At 39.3% G+C, this 20,375-nt stretch overlaps 1 protein-coding gene across 2 annotated transcripts in view; it reads left to right on the top strand.

Annotated features, from left to right (window-relative positions):
• The window catches only part of nudcd1 (NudC domain containing 1), a 200,489-nt gene extending 181,602 nt beyond the window's left edge, over positions 1-18,887 (top strand). The window contains exons 9-10 of one of the 2 annotated variants that reach the window (XM_069920991.1): positions 11,343-11,499; positions 17,300-18,887. In XM_069920991.1, coding sequence (XP_069777092.1) covers positions 11,343-11,499; positions 17,300-17,598 — 456 coding nt within the window. In that variant the 3' untranslated portion in view covers positions 17,599-18,887. The remainder of the gene's footprint in view (positions 1-11,342; positions 11,500-17,299) is intronic. The other variant, XM_069920993.1, reaches the window with a different exon arrangement.
• The last annotated feature ends 1,488 nt before the right edge of the window (positions 18,888-20,375 follow it).

Genomic DNA, 20,375 nt, shown 5'->3' with positions numbered 1-20,375 from the left:
TGTGCTGGCTGGCTGCTTTATGGCCTTGTATGGAGGCACCAGAACCTCTGAGCAGAAACCCCTGCAAAAGGTAGTGGACGCAGCTCTGTATATCACAGGCAAAACTCTCCCCACCATCAGAACATCTACAGGGGAGGAGTCACGTGATGGAGTAGTGGCCGGTCGGGGAACTCCAGCCCTCTCCAGAAAAGTAAAAAAAAGGCAGTGAAAAAACAAAGGCACAAACACAAAAACCAAAATAAAGTGAAAATAAAGGTGTGGAGAAAATGGCAGCGAAAAAAGAAAAGCCAAAAACAACGGGAAGAAGAGAAGAAGAAAGGACGTTGGAAGAAGAAGGTGAAGGCCTTACCTGTCCGAGGAGGCCTGCCGCGGAGAGAGAAGCCCGCTCCCTAAGGTCAGTTGAAGCCCCGAACTCGGGACGACAAAAATGGCTCACAGAGCCAAACAAAAGTGCACATGCGCAAGACAAAAATAACACTGATGGGAGGGGGGACCAGCTGAGGAGTCGATCTCCACAGCTGAAATTGACAGCCACAACAAAGCAGCAAGAGGAAAACACAGAAAATAACGAGAGCAAGAAAGAAGAGAGTAAAAAGAAATCAAAGAAACAACAGATGACCAACCCAGAGGAAGAAGACCAGCATCAAGACACTTCTAATAAAAATAAGAAGACCAAAAATACCCAACAAAATAAAACAAACAAACCAACAAGAAAACCAGAAGAGACAGAGGCAAAGGACACAGATCCTGGAATGGACTCAGAAGAAGAGGAGGGAGAACACAGAGACATGGAAGATGAAGGGAAGGGCAAGACAATGGATATATTTTTTTAAAGAATATATGGAATCAGTAAAAGAATGGCAGTCACAAGAATTTAGTGAAATAAAAAGAAGAGTAAAAAGTACAGAAGAAAAAATGAATAGATTAGAGATGATCATGTTAGATATAGGAAAAAGAGTGGAGAAGGTGGAAGAACGAGAAACAGCCGTAGAAATGGAAGTAGAGGACTTAAAAGAGAAATTAGAAGAATCTAATAAAAAAGTTAAAGAGACACAAGAGCTGTTAGCTCAGAAGATAGATATAATGGAAAATTATAATAGAAGAAAAAATATAAAGATAGTGGGCCTTAAGGAAGATGAAGAAGGCAAGAATATGAGAGAATTTATAAAAGAATGGATCCCCAGGGTCCTGGGAAGACCAGAAATACAGGAAGAAATGGAAATAGAAAGGGCACACAGAACATTAGCCCCTAAACCACAACCACAACAAAAACCAAGGTCCATTCTAGTAAAATTCTTAAGATATACAACAAGAGAAAATATATTGGAGAAAGCAATGAGGAAAATAAGGGAAGACAAAAAACCACTGGAATACAAAGGTCAAAAAATTTTTTTCTCTCCAGATATAAGTTTTGAACTCCTGAAGAAGAAGAAGGAGTTTAATGCAGCAAAAACGATCCTATGGAAAAAAGGATATAAATTTATGCTAAAGTATCCAGCAGTACTTAAAATAGTTATTCCAGGGCAGCAAAACATACTATTCTTGGATCCGGAGGAAGCAAGAAAATTTGCAGAACAACTACAAAACAGACAGAGAGAGGAAGATATGTAACGAGAACAAAAATGACCACAAACTATATGTATGTGTGTATGTAGGTATATATATATATATATATATATATATATGTGTGTATGTATATATAAAAAAATAGAATATAGGTAAGAACTAAGAAGGGAAGAAAGGAAGTATGGGGGGAATTAAGAGAGTGACCTTTGTTGTATATGAAAATTAAAATCTTTTCTGGGGGGGCTGGGTGGGGAAGAGTTACGGGCACTGCGAATTCAGTTGACGCTTGCGAGTGAATTCGCAAATCCAAAAGGAGAGGGGAGATGTGGTTGCCCGACAAGGGATAAAGGGCAACTCAGGAAGGGGAAGGGATAGTCGGGTTAAAGGAATTTTAGATAGGAGAATAAGGGAAATGTTTTATGTTTTAAAAATGTTGTCTTATAAAGTGTTCAAAAAAAGAAAGCAGAAATGGATAAGAAGGAAAGGTGATGATGAGGAAACGGAAAGGAAAGATAAACAAAGTATGAAATGGCTATGTTGAACTATATGACTTTAAATATTAATGGAATACATAACCAAATCAAAAGGAAGAAACTGCTAAATTTACTGAAAAAAGAAAAAATTGATATAGCATTCGTAGAAGAAACACATTTAACTGAAGTGGAGCACAAGAAATTAAAGAGAAATTGGATAGGACATGTAACAGCAGCGTCATATAATTCAAAAGCTAGAGGAGTAGCTATATTAATCAGTAAAAATATACCAATCAAAATAGAAGAGGAAATAATAGATCCAGCAGGGAGATATATAATGATAAAATGTCAGATATATTCGGAGTTTTGGAATTTACTCAATGTATATTCACCTAACGAAGAAGATCAAAAATTTATGCAAGATATTTTTTTGAAGATAGCAGACATGCAAGGGAACATACTAATAGGAGGGGATTTCAACCTTAATTTGGATTCAAACATGGATAAAACTGGAAAAAAAATTAACAGAAAGAACAAAGTAACCAAATTTATAATTAAATCGATGCAAGAAATGCAACTTTTGGATATATGGAGGAAACGACACCCAAAGGAAAAGGAATATTCAAATTATTTGGGTAGACATAAAACATACTCAAGAATAGACCTATTCCTGTTATCAGCTCGCATGCAAGACAGAGTTAGGAAAACAGAATATAAAGCTAGACTATTATCGGACCACTCACTCCTGATATTGACAATAGAGTTAGAGGACATCCCTCCAAGAATGTATAGATGGAGATTAAACTCCATGCTACTTAAAAGGCAGGATTTTAGAGAATTAATTGAACGACAAATTAAAATGTACTTTGAAATAAATACGGAATCAGTGAAAGATAAGTTTATACTATGGGACACAATGAAAGCGTTCATCAGAGGGCAAATAATAAGTTATGTAACCAAGATGAAGAAGGACTACAATCAGGAAACAGAGCAGTTGGAAAGGGAAATAGCAAATATAGAAAAAGAATTAGCAATGAAGGAAGACACAACTAAAAGAAGAGAATTGGCAGATAAAACAATAAAATATGAAACACTACAAACATATAAGGTGGAGAAGAACATAATGAAGACAAAACAGAAATATTATGAACTAGGAGAAAAAACACACAAAATTCTAGCGTGGCAGCTTAAGACAGAACAAACTAAGAGAATGGTATTGGCATCAAGGAAAAAAGACAAGCAAATCACATATAATCCAACGGAGATTAATGAAAACTTCAGAGAATTCTACGAACAATTATATCAAACTGAAAACGAAAGGAAAGAAGACAAAATAGATGAATTTTTAACTAAAATTGAACTACCGAAACTACAAACAGAGGAACAAAATAAATTAACAGAACCATTTGAAATAGTAGAAATACAAGAGATAATAAAAAAACTACCGAATAATAAAACACCAGGAGAGGATGGATTCCCAATAGAATTCTATAAAACATTTAAAAATTTATTAATTCCTCCCCTCTTGGAAGTAATCAACCAGATTGATAAAACACAAAGCTTACCAGATTCATGCAAAACAGCAATAATTACAGTAATACCAAAGACAGGGAAAGATCCACTCGCACCAGCGTCATATAGACCAATATCTTTACTTAACACAGATTATAAGATAATAGCTAATCTATTAGCAAACAGATTAGCCGACTATGTACCAAAAATAGTAAATCTAGACCAAACTGGATTTATTAAAAAAAGACGAACAACAGACAATATTTGTAAATTTATTAACTTAATTCATGCAGTAGAAGGAAATAAAGCTCCAACAGTAGCGGTTGCTTTAGACGGAGAGAAGGCCTTTGACAGAGTAGAATGGAATTATTTATTCAAAGTACTACAAAAATTCAGCTTACCAGAGAAATATATTAATTGGATTAAAGCATTATATAAGGGGCCATTGGCGAAAGTGACAGTAAATGGATATATATCAAAACAATTTAACTTAAGCAGATCAACAAGGCAGGGATGCCCACTATCGCCCTTATTGTTCGCGTTAGCCATAGAACCACTGGCAGAACTGATAAGAACAGAAAATAAAATAAAAGGGATAAAAATAAAAGACAAGGAATATAAAATCAGTTTATTTGCAGATGACGTTATAGTATACTTAACAGAACCAGAAATATCAATAAAAGAATTACATAAGAAATTGAAAGAATATGGAGAAGTGTCAGGGTACAAGATTAACACAAATAAAAGTGAAGCAATGCCAATGAATAATTCAGATTTCTCAAAATTTAAGAAAGAATCACCATTCAGATGGCAAACGCAAGCAATGCGATACCTAGGTATACAAATAAATAAAAACCTCAGCCATCTATATAAACTCAATTATTATCCACTAATGAAAAAAATTACAAGACGACTTAGAGCATTGGAAAGACTTACCACGAACACTAATAGGAAGGATAAACTGTATTAAAATGAACATTTTCCCAAGGATACAATACCTATTTCAGGCATTGCCAATACACTTGACAGAGAAATTCTTCAAGGAGTTAAAGAAAATAATAAGGAAATTTTTATGGAAAGGGGGGAAACCGAGGATAGCACTAGATAAATTAACAGAATGGTATAAACAAGGAGGCTTACAACTGCCAAACTTTAAGAATTATTACAGAGCCGCACAATTAAGATACCTATCAGATTTTTATCAAACAAGGGAAAAGCCAGATTGGACTAGATTAGAACTAGATAAAATAGGGGAGAAGATACCTGAACATATATTATATAAATGGGATGAAAAATTGGTACAACGTAGGAATTCTTCAGTATTACATCATCTGCTCAATATTTGGAAGAAGATTCATGTAGAAAGGAATAAAACAAATTACCAACTACCAAAAGTAATACTGACGCAAAATCAGCTAATCCCTTTTACAATAGATAACCTTTCCTTTAGAGAATGGGAGAAAAAAGGGATCAAAAGAATAGAAAATTGCTTTTCAGGAAATAAATTATTATCCTTTGAACAAATGAAGGATAAATATAATATAACTCATGATACAATGTTGGCATACTACCAACTGAAATCCTACTTGAAGGTCAAATTGGGAAGCAGTCTGAGGTTACCAGAGGGAAGTAATTTTGAATATGTGATTACAGACACAATGATAATCAAAAAATTTGTAACAAACATGTATATTAAATTACAAGAAAAGGAGAATGAGGAAACAAATGGTAAAACTAAACAAAAATGGGAACAAGATCTAAACATAAAGATAAAGAAGGAAACATGGGAGAAGTTATGCTCAGGAACTATCAGAAATACAATAAATACGTGGTTATATATGATACAATATAACTGGATACACAGGCTATATATTACACCTCAAAAGTTAAATAAATGGGACCCAGCAGTATCTGACAGATGTTTTCGTTCTAAAAAGGAAATGGGAAGAACAATTCATGCAATTTGGACATGTGAGAAAGTGAAAAAATTTTGGGAAGATCAAAACCAGATATTAAATAAAATCACAAAAAGCAATTTACAAAAAAACCCAGAGATGTTCCTCCTAAGTAACATAAAAAACAAAGAATTTGGATTTGATTTGGATGGTGCACAAAAAAGATGGTGCACAAATAGCTGTAGCAAAAAAATGTATTATGTCAGCCTGGAAATTAGAAGATAACTTGAGAATACAACAATGGTATATAGAAATGAATAAATGTATTCCATTAGAAAAAATAACATATAATTTAAGAAATAACATTACAATATTTGAACAAATATGGGAGCCATACATGAAACATAATAGAGAAAACCTACCGGGGACATCTACCACCTAAAATGACAGAAGAAGAGAATGAAAAGAACTGACTCAGTGGAATTTCTTGTTTATTTTTATTGAGTGACAACATTGTTTGACGGGTTTAATGTATCTTATTTTCTGAACTTTAAATAAATGGGAGGGGATGGAGGGAGGGGAGGAGGGAAGGGGGGAGAAAATGACACTGTATATATTCAAGAAGGAAAATGTATGTATCTTGATCAATATGGTTTATAGTGTGAAAAATAAAAAAATTTAAAAAAAAGAACATCTACAGGGAACACTGACATAGGATATTAAGAGCAATCACCAAGGATCCACACAACACAAGACATGCTCTGTTCTCACTGCTGCCATCAGGAAAGAAATATAAGTGCCACAAGACTCATAAGACCAGATTCACGAACAGTTACTACCCCTCCACCATCAGACTCCAAAATCACAAACTCAGCCAGAAACTCCTTTAAGGACCCATACTTTGTACATTATTGATTATTGAATATTTATTTTCTGTATTGCACAGATGTTTGTATTCCTTCATGTTTACATTTCTCTCTTTTATATAGATATATTTTCTTTAGTATAGCCTTTACATTACTGATGCGTAGAAATTTAGCCTCGTCCACAGGGTTGACTCTGATGTCATGTATATACTCTGACATTAAATCTGAACTTTAAAAAAAACTTTGAACAATAAGAGCATTTTCTATGTTCTATTCTTGTAAAGCAAAAGCTCACAGTATACATACCAGTATGATGCATTTCCCATTCATTGCAATTTCTACTTTATAATTTAATTGGATACTTAATTATAGTAGGAATATCAACTTTATGATTAATGTATATTGATCATGAATTTATTCATATTACAGAGTTGGATCATGATCATTTTAAATGTTAATATTTGTTTATCCTGAATTATTAATGTTAATACTTGTCTGGAAGCTGTAATGCTGTATTTAGGCTGTGATATGTATTATTGATTGAGAAGAATAAGATGCTTATGCACTTTCCTTGCTCTCCTTTAGTCACCATTTGTGGGTTTTTTTGGTTTCTTTTTTGCTGTGGTCTGATATTTCTGCTGCTGTGAATGTCAAGAACTGTTATGAAGTCCTTCGAGAGGATGGTTATGTCCAAATCAATTCCTTTCTCAGGAACGATCTGGCCCCACGTCACAGGTTCTGACTTCCCATCCACTGCAGACATCTATGTGAGATGCTCCCTCAAGAACACAGCCAACATTGTAAAGGACCCTTATTACCTTGTTCAGGCAGAAGGAACAGAAGCTTGAAGACTAACACCTCTAGGTTCAAGAACAATTTCTTTCCTACAGCTATCAAGCTCTTGAACCTCCCCTTGGTACACTAATCATGGACTGTCTATTGCAAATAATTTTTATTTTGTACTAAGATTACTGAGAATATTTATATCTGTCTTAAGGATGTATTATTTCTTTTAATTCAATTAAATTATTTTACTGCTATAGTTTTTTGTTTACAAGTACCTGTTCGGCTGCAGCAAGTAAGTATTGTGGCACATATGTCCATTGTACAATGTGCATGATAATAAAATAATCATCAGAAAACCTGAGTCCTCGATGACTCGCCTGCCAATTTTCAGTTTCTCTGTCCCTTGTTACCATTCTCATTATACTTTTCTTCAACCTCCCAGGAAAGATCCGACTTATCAGTGGTTGTTTCCTACCAACTTACACATGTCAGACTGAGCTCATCATTGCCATTTGTCGGTGATTTTTACATCTCGTTCCTCTTCCAGCAAAGCAAGAGCTGTCTCTGACACCATCTCAGTGCAGCCTTAAAACTTGCTTCTCCAACCCTGCAGCTCCTGTCTTCACTGGCACTAGTTCTGTCGTTTTGATGGAACACACAGGCAGTGCTGGGGATGGTTGATGAAGCAGATCCAAAGTTAATACAGCTCAACTATAGTAATTCTTTGTACTTATTGATTTATAATTTAGATCATTATCCCTCATAGTCCCAGATACTTGACATTGATTTTGCCATTTTTACTCTGAACTACCGATTGTAGCAGTTTACTTGAGATTTTCTTTCTCTTTTGCATAGGCTTATAATTCACACGGTAGGCAAACATTTAATGCCATTATTATCAGGACATGATTTCAAACAGCTATTTCCAGTGAATATGTGGTGAATTTTCTTTTGGAAAAAGTACACTCATGCACATCTCTTGGCCTGCATTCAGTGAGTCAGCTAGCCACGATTGTACTGCATGAAAACCTGTTTAAAAATGTGCTGAAAATAGCTTGAACCATTCAGTATGAAGGCAGAATTGAGGCTCAGGATTCAACATTTCTGGTATTTTTCCTTTGAAAATTAATTGGCAATAGCTAATTTTCTATTGGAGGGAGATGAACTACATCTCTGGCCCTTAATTTAATCTGAAAGGTCTGCTCTGAGTCACATCCTTTCAAATCAGTTTCTCGAGTTCCTTTCCATTGGAGACCAGTTTCCTGGCCATCTTCCACGGCTGTGGCATTTCAGCTGAATTTGAACACGTTGCTCAGGGAGAAATTTGACTGGGTAAGATATTGTGCTGTAATGACATCTTCCAGAAACTCACTGACTGATCTGGGAGAATAATTAATATTCCACGCACCGTGCTCTGCAGTTTAGCATCTTCATTGACAAATCTTATCTCTCCTGATTCTATTCTACTTCACCTATATCAACTATACCATACTTGTGACATTTGGGTTCTCTGTCAGTAGTTAGCAGCTTGAACTCAATAAATTTCAGGTGCCTTTGATTCATTTCATTGCAGATGACGTTTGGCTGTTTTGAAGGTCCCTAGTTGCTGCGTTTTTTTTCTGTTCCTTGTTTAATATCATGTATGCACATCACTTTGTATTGGGTTTCAATGCCCCAATCACTAATGTAGTTAAGGAATGGTAACATAACTCATTATCAGTTACAATTAACAACCCATTGGAGGAATTCCTCCAATATCTGAAGGAAAAAAAAACAATTTTTGACGTTTCAGGTCAGAATCTTTCATCAAGAGCAGGATAGAGAAGTAAATAGTTTGTTTCCTCCCTCAGACGCCTCTGGATCTGCTGAGTTCCTCCAGCAGGTAGTTTTTTGGTTCCAAATTCCAGTATCTACAGTCTCAGTTGCAATTGTTTTGAAGCATTCCACTTCTGGTCATGTGGATTTTGCTATGACAAATGGCACAGTTAGTAAAATTGGAAATGCAGTCTCTCCATACTCATGGCCCCTCTCGCAATAGGAGAAAAGAGATTTCTTTCAGATACGCCAAGTGTCTGTGGATTCATCTCTGCAGCCGCACAAACTCCAGTTTAAACCATCGGCAGTCCAAGATCCAGATCCAAACAGGAAATCTTCAAGGTCTGGGAGCCATTCTTGCCCTTAGCACCCTCTCAAATCCCTGTTATGATACCTGGTTCCCATGTGCCAGTCTCCAGCAATCCACAGCCTGCGTAGGTCCTTGGACCGCAAGTCACCTTCAGCCACTGACCCCCTTGTGGTTCACTGCCATGGTCACACTCCCTTTTGGATTACTTTCCAGGCATCTCCTCCTCAACAAAAGGGGGCGGTGGGGGGGGGTTGTTCTCTCCATTGCTGGTGCCTGGTGATGGTTCGCTGCTCTCCCAGAGTCTGCAATGGTATGTTGTCCAGCACAGGAACCGCCATTTTGAGCACAGACCTCCATGGGTACAGAATGTTTTAAAAAACACCATCCGTTCCTCCAAATATACAAGTTAGCAAAATATACAAATGATTTGTTAACTGAAACTGAATATTTATTTCAGGGAAGAGTTTCAATTGTTTATCTAATACCTAAAAGTATAATCCTGTGCAAGAACAGAAATCCATATAACCGTTTACAGCACGGAAAGAGGCCATGTCGGCCCTTCAAGTCCGTACCGGTTCACTTGAACAACTCCACTAGCTCCTCCGCAAACTCCTGAGGAAGCAGAGGCTCTCTTCATGATGCCACTGGTGCGCTGGTTGTCGTATATCTCAAAAACTTTACTAAGATGGATCTTGATTTTTGATGGTTTTGGAGCTAATGCTCTGTGTGCCCTTTCTATTTCCATTTCTTCCTGCATTTCTGTCATTCCTTGGACTGATTTTAAATATTTGTTTACTTTGTCACTATTGAAAAATCAAGGCTCAAACATTTGGATGGAGCTGCAACTTTGCCTCTAATTATTTCATGGCAATTCTTTTTTTCTTCTTTGGCTTGGCTTCGCGGATGAAGATTTATGGAGGGGGTAAAAGTCCACGTCAGTTGCAGGCTCGATTGTGGCTGACAAGTCCGATGCGGGACAGGCAGACACGGTTGCAGCGGTTGCAGGGGAAAATTGGTTGGTTGGGGTTGGGTGTTGGGTTTTTCCTCCTTTGTCTTTTGTCAGTGAGGTGGGCTCTGTGGTCTTCTTCAAAGGAGGTTGCTGCCCGCCGAACTGTGAGGCACCAAGATGCACGGTTTGAGGCGATATCAGCCCACTGGCGGTGGTCAATGTGGCAGGCACCAAGAGATTTCTTTAGGCAGTCCTTGTACCTTTTCTTTGGTGCACCTCTGTCACGGTAGCCAGTGGAGAGCTTGCCATATAACACGATCTTGGGAAGGCAATGGTCCTCCATTCTGGAGACGTGACCCACCCAGCGCAGCTGGATCTTCAGCAGCGTGGACTCAATGCTGTCGGCCTCTGCCATCTCGAGTACTTCGACATTAGGGATGAAAGCGCTCCAATGAATGTTGAGGATGGAGCGGAGACAACGCTGGTGGAAGCGTTCTAGGAGCCATAGGTGATGCCGGTAGAGGACCCATGATTCGGAGCCGAACAGGAGTGTGGGTATGACAACGGCTCTGTATCTTTGTGAGATTTTTCAGTTGGTTGTTTTTCCAGACTCTTTTGTGTAGTCTTCCAAAGGCGCTATTTGCCTGGCGAGTCTGTTGTCTATCATTATTGTCTAGAAATAACACGTTCAGATGCCTGTCAGATGCCTGTTAAGGAGTTGAGTCTTTTGCAATAGCAGTGTGCCAGTATAGATATTGGAAACCAGGTGGAATGGTTAGCGTGGCAGTTAGCACAACGCTGTTACAGCGCCACCGATCAGGATTTGGATCGAATCCCACATTGTCTGTAAGGAGTTTGTACGTTCTCCCCGTGTTTGCATGGGTTTTTACCAGAGGCTCCAGTTTCCTCCCACCGTTCAAACGTACTGGGGGTGTACATCATTTGGATGTAATTGGATGGCACGGTCTTGTGGGCTGAAAGAGCCTCTTACGTGCTATAAGGTTAAATTCATATTAAAAAATTTGAATTAAAAAAAATTGTAGCATACTGCATGAGCTCCTTCCCTTCCCCCTCCCTCTGCCCCCCCAAAGAGCTCTTGCTATTTCTGCCACCTACCCCTTCCCACTAATGAAGAATTGATGTTTAAGAGTGTCTTTACCTTGGTTTCAGGTGAACCTGAGCAGTCATCAGTACCTGTTCACGGCTGTGGTGAGTCCAGCTGAAATGCCATGCTTGTGCCTGCGTCATGACGTCGATGCACTTTTGTGGCAGCCACACTCAAAGGAAGAGAACATGTGGGAGCACATTGGGACTTTCAATGCTTTGGGTAGGTGAAGAATTATCATTGCTTGCAACAGTCCCGTCACAGCCCCTGTTAAAAGGACTGCATTTAGGGCAAGCAGTAGCAGGACAGGTGCATGTTAAAATTGGAGGTCTAAGTCGGGCAGTCGATGGAAAATGGGTAGTCCAAGTGGATTATTTTGATCCTTCTGTGATGCAAGTTCAGGACAAGAGTTCCCTGTCTGGTTCTGACTGTATCTCTCCTCCTTGAGCACTCCACCAATGCAGTTTGACAATGAAGTAAGGTTTTATTTACCAAGGAATTGGCTGAGAAGGAGGGCGTGATTAATAATCTACTTTATTTATTTAATTTTATCTGTTGAATTATTTTTGCATGCCTTCAAGACATAAATTTGATGTTATGTTTGTGAATCATCCATAGTGAATGCAGCAGAACAGCTTTATAAAATAGCAGTTCTTCTACAGCTCCAATATTGTCTGTAAATCTGGTCATTACACTTGTGGCAAGGATGTGAATGCCCTGAAGATTTGTCAGATTATTGCCTCGGATTAAGTGTTTAATTGATGGGGAAAGATTAAATAGGATGGGTTTAGAACTTAAAACAGCAAAACACAGGAACAGGCCCTTTGGTCTGTGTCAAACATGATGTCTAAATTAAATTAAAACTCTGTTGCTTGCACCTGATACAGTAGTTCTCTTTTCATCCCCTTCATATTTGTGCATCTATCTAGAAGCCCCTAGATGTTAATATTGTATCTGCTTCCACCTCTACCCACCTGGCAGCTTGTTCCAGACATGTGCCACTCCCTGTCTGAAATATTTGCTCTGCACTTCTCCGTCCTTCTCTGTTTCAATGCATATCCTCTAGTGCGTGACACTTTTGCGCTGGGGAAAAGGTTCTGACTGTCAACCCTCTCAATGCCTATCATGATTTTGTACCCCTCTATCAGATCTTCCCTTAGTCTTCTATGCTCCAGAAAATTCAGCCCAAGTTTGTTCATTCTTTCTCCTTAACTCATACCCTTTCAACCAGGCAACATCCTGGTAAACCTCTTCTGTACCCTTTCCAAAATCTTTACATCCTTCCTGTAATGAGGTGACTAGCATTGCATACAATATTCTAAGTGAAGCCAATCCAAAGTTTTATATGGCTGCAACATGACTGCCTTAATTTCAATGCTTATTAGAAGTACATTTTATTGGAGGGACTTTTTGGTGTGATGGGAAACGTATCTTTTTTAAAAAAAATCTCTTGGATTCTAGCAATGCCACAGAAAATATTCTGTGTCTCACTACCATAACATTGTCTGACTCCACCTCTGCAACATTTTATGCTTTGCCAAAATCCTCACCTGCGCCTTTGTTACCTCTAGAGATGGTAGTCCACACATGACCCTGGCCATCCTCCCTTGTCCTACTACCGTCTGTGCCCACAGACAACAGAAGCAGTGATTTGATTTTTCTCATCTTCGCTGCCTCCTTTGTCTGTGATGTTGTCCAAGATATACACTCCTCTAGTTCCAGAGCATCTCCAATCGTTTTTGGTATTTTTTCTTTATCTTGGTTCCAACTGTGCATCTGGAAATGTGACTGTTGATTCTAGAAATTTCCTGAGCTGAACCTGAGCTTTAAAGGTTGAACTTCAAGCTACAGAGAGCTCCAGACTTAAAAGATTGACATGGCATTAGCACATCGTAAGTCCTACCTTTGATCGGCTTCCTTTGATTTCTTGTGGAAGCAAATCTTTCATTTCATTTTCTGCTGTAAGCTTCAAACCTCTCCACTGAAAAATCACCACTCACTTTTCTTTCAGCTGAAATGGCATTCTGTGGCAACTTCACTGTTTGAAAGTTGAACCATTTCCTGATGAGCTGGATACGTACATTTTTGTATATATGTTGAATAATCTATTTCTTGCCTGGCCCAGTAATTTGTTAAATATTTTGCATAATTTTTATCTTTTCTTCACTCCAGGCCTCGGGATTATTTGGTCTTAATTCACCTTCTGTAACAACAATATTGTAAATTAATATCACAAGTGCATAATGGAACGAAATTGGCACTAACTTTTCAATATAATATTAGGACCAGTTTTCAAAGAGAAAAGTTTATGGAGGCTTCTTGAAGGCAGAGGGAATGTTGAAAAGGCAGTTGAACTATCATACTAAAGAATGCCAAGTTATACACCTCAGTAGAAAAAAAATTGAAAGTTGGAGTATATTTTTAATGGTAGGAGAGACCTGGGTGTTCTTGTACATAAATCACTAAGTTTAGCAAGCAATTGGAAAAGCAAAAGATAAGTTTGGATTTGAGTACAGTATAAGGATGAAGATATATTGCTCCAATTACATATGGCGCTGGTAAGGTCATGTTTGGAATTGTCAGTGAAAATCTATTTTCCCTACTAAATGAAACACATACTTGTGATAGAAGGGGTGCAACAAAAATTCATTGAACTAATAACTGGCATGGACTTTTTGACTCACAACGAAACATTACGTAGATTGGACTTGTATTCTATTTTAAAAGAATGATTTCTTGTGAAAATATAGCAGACCCATTTAGGACTTTATAGGGTATATAAAACATAGTACAGGCTTTCCTATGTAAACCTACTCAACAAACTAAACCTTCCCTTCCTCATATCCATAGCCCCCTATTTTTCTTGCATTCATGTGCCTAAGAGTCTTTCAGATGTCTCGTTTGTACCAGCCTCCACCACCACCCTTGCATTGCATTCCATATGCCTATTCCACTCTGACTAAAAAATCTTATCCCTGGTGTCTCCCCTAAACTTTTCTCTCTCCACCTTGAACAGATCTCCTTTGGTGTTTGATAATCACACCCCTGGAAAAAGGTGCTGGCTGTCCACCCTATCTATGCCTCTTATAATCTTGTACACTTCTATTAAGTCAACTCTCATCCTTCTTTACAAGCTGTTAAGCTTGCCTCATAAGATACATTCTCCATTCCAAGCAACATCCTGGTAAATCTCCTTTGCACCTTCTCTATATCTTCAACATCCTTCCTGTAATGAGACGACCAGAATTGAACACAATATACCAAGTGTGGTCTACCAAAGTTTTATAGAGCTGCAAGATTACCTCATGACTCTTGAACTCAATCCGCTGACTAATGAAGGTCAGCATACCATAAGTTTTCTTAACTATCCTCTATCTACCTGCACAGCAACCTTGAGAGATCTATCAATTTGGACCCCAATGTCCCTCTGTACTTCTACACTGTTAAAAATCCTGCCATTAAACATGTACTCTGCTCTCAAGTTTGACCCTCCAAAATGCATCACTTCACACCATATCCTGTGGTAACTTATAACAAAGTTCTACACTGTCCGGAATACCTCCGTCCTTCATGTCATCTGCAAACTTACTGACCCGTCCCTCTACTTCTACATCCAGGTTATTTATAAAAAATCACAAAGAGCAGGGGTCCCAGAACAGATCGCTCTGGAACTCCACTAATCACTGACCTCCAGGCAGAATACGCTCTGTATACTATCCTCCACTTCATGTAGGCAAGCAAATTCTGAATCCACACAGCCAAGGTTCATGGATCCCATGCCTCACGACTTTCTGAATGAGTCTACCATATGGAACCTTGTCAAATGACTTACTAAAATCCATATACACATCTACTGCGTCAATTTCTTTTGTTACTTCTTCAAAAAAAACTCCATTAGGCTCGTGAGGTGCGACCTACCCTTCACAAAGCCATGCTAACTATCTCTGAGAAGACTATACTTCTAAATGCTTGTAAATTCTGTTCCTAAGAGTCCTCTCCGATAGTTTGCCTTCCATTGACATAAGACTCACTGGTCTCTACTTCCCAGGATTCTCCCTATTACTTTTTTAAACAAGTGGACCACATTTGCCATTCTCCAATCCTCCGATATCTCCCCTGTGGACAGGGAAGACTCAAAGATCATGCCAATGCTCCAGCAATCTCTTCCCTCACTTCCTGTGGTAACCTGCGGTATAGCTCTTCCAGGCCTGGGGACTTAACAATCCTAAAGTTTTTAAGAAGAACCAGCACTTCCTCCTTCTTAACCTCAACATGTTCCAGCAAATAAGCGTGCTCTATACTGATCTCACACTGACCAAGGTCTTGCTCTCTCTGGTGAACATTGAAGCAAAGTATTCTTTTAGGACTTCCTCCTCCAGGCATATGTTGCCTCCTTTATCTTCAAGAGGCCCTAACTTCACTCTTGTATTCCTTCCGTTCTTCACATATCCATTGAATGCCTTGGGGTTTTCCTTAATCCTACTTGCCAAGAACTTGTCCCCTTCTAGCTCTCTTAAGTCATTTGTTAAATTCTTTCCTGGTGACCATATAATTCTCGTGAGCCTTTCCTATCTCCTGCTTCCTAAATTTTATGTTCGCTTTCTTCTTCCTCTTAACTAACTGTCTCACCTCTTTTGTCAACCACGGTTCCCTTATTTTACCATTTGCCCTGTCTCAGTGAGACAAATCTATCCAGAACCTTGCACTTTGTCCCTGAATGTCCTTCATATTGTTTCTGTGCTTTTCCCTGAGAACATCTGTTCACAATTTACTCTACCCAGTTCCTGCCCTTCCTCAGTTAAACACTTTACCCTTTTGACTACTCATATTCTTGTCCACAGTTGTGGTAAAGATCAAGGAGTTGTCACTGTCACCGAAGTGCTCCCCCACTGAGATGTCTGTCACTTGAGCGGGTTCATTACCCAGTACTTGATCTAGTATGGCCTCCCCTCTAGTCAACTTGCTCATATACTTTGTCAGGAATCTTTCTTGGATACATCTGACAAATTCTTCCCCATCTATCTCTCTTGCAGTAAGGAGGTGTCAGTTGATATTTGGGAAGTTGGAGTTTCCCATAGCAACAACCCTGTTATTTCTGCACCATTCCAAAATCTGCCTACTTATCTGTTGTTTGGTGCCCCGAGGGCTATTTGAGGGCCTATGCAGTGATCCATCCCTTCCTGTTTCTGACTTCTACCCACACTGACTCAATAGACACTCCCTCTATAGCATCCTCCCTTTCTGCCCCTGTGATTCTAACCCTTTTAAAACATCTAAACCCAGTACCTGCATCAGCCAATCCTGCCTTTGCATCTGCCAAGTCTCTGTAAAGACCACATCATAATTCCATGTACTCATCCATGCTCTAATTTCATCCGAGTCTTCTTATGCTCCCTCTACTGCCTGTCTTTCCTCACAAACACGCTACACATTTTCCACCATTTGCCCTATTCTCTGCCTACAATTGTCACTGAATCTGCAGACTTTTATGTTTCATTTCAGTACTTACATAAGCTGTGTTGAACAAAGTTTAGGGTCAGGTTGAAGGCACAATCACTAGGCAACAGAGCAATGGGATTTTCCAAATGATTTCCTGCTTTGGTTCCACTAAATGCACCATAGCACACAAGAATAAACTTCGTAAAGCAACTCACCTCACCCCGAACAATTTAACGAGCTTGATGACAATTGTTGAGAAATAAAGTTCCACTTGAGCATATAATCTAAGTTTATATTCAAATACATTACACCTTATAGAGGTCTTTGGATGAGATATTGAATGTTGACCAGTCCACTGCACAGTGAGAGTAGAAGATCACAAGGCATTATTCTGAAGAATTAAATGTTCTCTCTGGCCATTATTTATCTCTCCACAAACAGACCAAAGGATCAGCGGATCATTTGTCTCAGCTGTTTTGGGAATTTACTGTGTACATATTGACTTCTGCATATAGTGGAATATACGGAGGATATACAAGTCTTTTCAGTGCATTATTTAAGATAAAACCTTTCCTTGTTCCAGGCTATGTGCAAGCATCCAAACGTGAGAAGAAGTTTGCTACTTGTGCTCCGGACCACTCCTACGCCGCCCTGTGTGAATGCTTTCGACGGGTTTTCATTTACCGCCAGCCCTCACCTGTTCAAACTGTGCTATACAACCGAAAAGAAGCCAGACGTGTCGGGCAGGTTGCCAAGCAACAGGTTGCAAACTTGGAAACTAATGACCCAGTGTTGGGCTTTCAAGCCACAAATGAGAGGCTATTTGTTTTAACAACAAAGAACTTGTTTGTGATTAAAGTAAATGCCACTGGGTCACAGTAAAATTCAATGTGATAGGCTGTTGGACACCATGGAAAGCTCTTTGTTACAGTCCTAATTTAGATATGCTTTCCATTACTACAGAGCACATGTTGTTAACTGTTCATATAGCTCTGGTTGTCTGAGTTTGTTACATGCTTTATTTCATTGAGCAGATCAATACACAGATACTCCAAATTGTGCTACTCAAATAATACATCTTGATAATGCATAATTCAAAATAATTTCACATATTTGAAATCCAAATGTAAAGCAACACTTGGTGTTGCAGAAATACTGTGTGTGTATGCACCCTGCTGTCTCAAAGTACAGTTTTCCCTCACAAAATATATATCTGTAGAGTTCTAGAGTATGGACCCAGAGAATGATCAGGCTACTGCCTGGGTGTGAAAATAAAAAAAAAACATTTAGATGCTGGAAATCTAAAATAAAATCAGAAAATGCGGAAAACACTTGGGTCATTCACACCTTTGGAAAGAGAAACCAAGTTAACAGCAGAACTGCTGAAGGGTTAATGCCATTTTTCCTCCAATAGTATTCCTGACCTGACTGCTCACTATTTGGAGCTACATTAGGGTCCCTGATTTTGCAGAAAAGATTCCACAGCCTCTTGTCCATCAAGGATTCTGCCAGCTCCAACGTTATCACCTCACTGCCTTCCCTTCTCACTGAAGCTATAATTATGAAAACAACTCCAATGCTAAGAATTCCCTCAGGACCCTACAGACTAAAGGAAAAGCGATAGTTGCTTTTGGTCAAATGGGGAACTCACTAGAAGTAAAGGTCGCTGTCTCGCAGGTTAGTGATGTGAGCCCACAGTAGGACAAGGGTGCTCGCCAATAAACTGAAGATAATATAACTACCTTTACTTGTCCCGCAGTTAGCATCCATAGGACTCTTCACAACCTGCAAGAGTCAATGCTTTGAGCAAAAAATGAGATGCTTCTGAAATTAGTGAAATGACTCATCCAAATGTAAATAATTGCCAAAATATTTGAATTGAAAACAAATGCTGGAAGTCCTCAGCAGGGCAGAAAGCATCCCAAAAAAAACCAGAATTGACTTTTCAGCCAGAGACTTGTCATGAAAAGAAACCTCTCTAGTCTGAACTATTAATTTCTAACAGCATATGTTGCATAGCTACAGTTTGTGTTTATTCGTGAGTAGGAACACCTTGCCAAGGTGTGAATTACTGGGTGCATACCATTTTTCCTGTTGAAATGTGTGGGGAGCCAGGCAATTTTTTTGTTAATTCCAAAAATTGACTTACAATAAAAAAAATTAAAAGAAAACCATGAAAAGGCTTTTTACATTCTTAATGTCATATGTACTATACATGTTGCCATTTTGTCTGCACATGCAGATTTCTGTACATTGCAGTGTTGGCTAACCAATAAGCCATAGTTTATTTTTAATTGTATTTTTAACAATACAGCACGGTAGAAGAATCTTCCAGTTCATGAATCCCACTCAAACCTTCCCCCTAAGGGTGGAAGGAAACCGGAGGACCCAGAGAAAACCCACACAGGTCATGAGGAGAACGTACAAACTCCATACAGTCAATGCTAGTCACTGGCGCTGGGAGTGATAAACCATCCATTTGTTTGAAGGGTTTCCTACTGGCCTAAGGACCTCCATTTCCAGTAGCAGAAGGACCCTAGATTATGCTCCTTTCCCACTCATCCATTGCATTGTCTGCATTGAGTTCAGTGTCATTGAACCAGGCAATTGAAACTGATGTCAAGTGACTGTCAGTTTCCTTGGGGCGAGGATTATGCCTGGGCCACAGTTCAGAAGTTATACACACACCTCTGACACTGAAGGTATATCTGTTGCACTTCCAAGCTAGAGACAAAAATGCAAGCTGGTCCTCTAGTAGTCCACTACTGGAGGGATATACCACTGGAGAGGAGATAGGCTAAGCTCTCAGGGAGTAATGAGGCATGTGGCATGATGGGAGAGATAGTATTATAGGAAAGCTGCACTGTCAGCAGTGAGGGCTGCATCAGTGGAGGGGAAGTACCCTCAGAGGACTGCACTGATGGAAGGGTAATGCCCCAGGAGGGTGGCACTAATGGAAGGGCAGTGACTCAGGAGGGCTGCACTGATGGAGGGGCAGTGCCTCAGGAAGGCTGGATTGATGGAGGGGCACTACTGAGGAGAGCTGCACTGATGAAGGGGCAGTGCTTCAGGAAGGCTGCATTGATGAATTGGCAGTGCCTCAGGAGGGCTGCACTGATGGAGGGGCAGTGCCTCAGGAAGGCTGCATTGATGAAGTGGCAGTGCCTCAGGAGGGCTGCACTGATGGAGGGGCAGTGCCTCAGGAGGACTATATTGATGGAGGACCATGTTTTGGGCATTCCTGTTTTTGCTTTTACCTAATGAAGGCCCCAGGCCTGAAACATTGGTCACCCTTTGGATCCAATGGATGCTGAGTTTCTCCAGCATGTTTGTGTATTGCACTTGACCTCAGCACCTGGAGACTTTCTTGTTCAACTCAATAGAAGTCAATCCCGTTCCACTTCTGTTTGCTCCACAGTATACAGAGGTCACTTGATGTTTTGTACCTTTAATTTTTGAGAAGGCCAGCATTTGTTGCCCATCCCTTATTGACCTTGAGTAGATTGAGAAGAGCTGTCAATTTAGAGTCCTGCAGAAGAGATGGAGGTGATAGGAAACTGTCAGATTAGCCTAAATACTTGACTGTAGGGCATTTTATAAACTGGTGCACATTGCATCCGGTGATGGAGGGAATGAATGTTGAGGCTGGGGGGACAAAG

The sequence above is a fragment of the Narcine bancroftii genome, chromosome 2 (genome assembly GCF_036971445.1).
Source record: "Narcine bancroftii isolate sNarBan1 chromosome 2, sNarBan1.hap1, whole genome shotgun sequence".
NCBI lineage: Eukaryota > Metazoa > Chordata > Chondrichthyes > Torpediniformes > Narcinidae > Narcine > Narcine bancroftii.
This window is presented reverse-complemented; position numbering and strand designations above follow the sequence as displayed.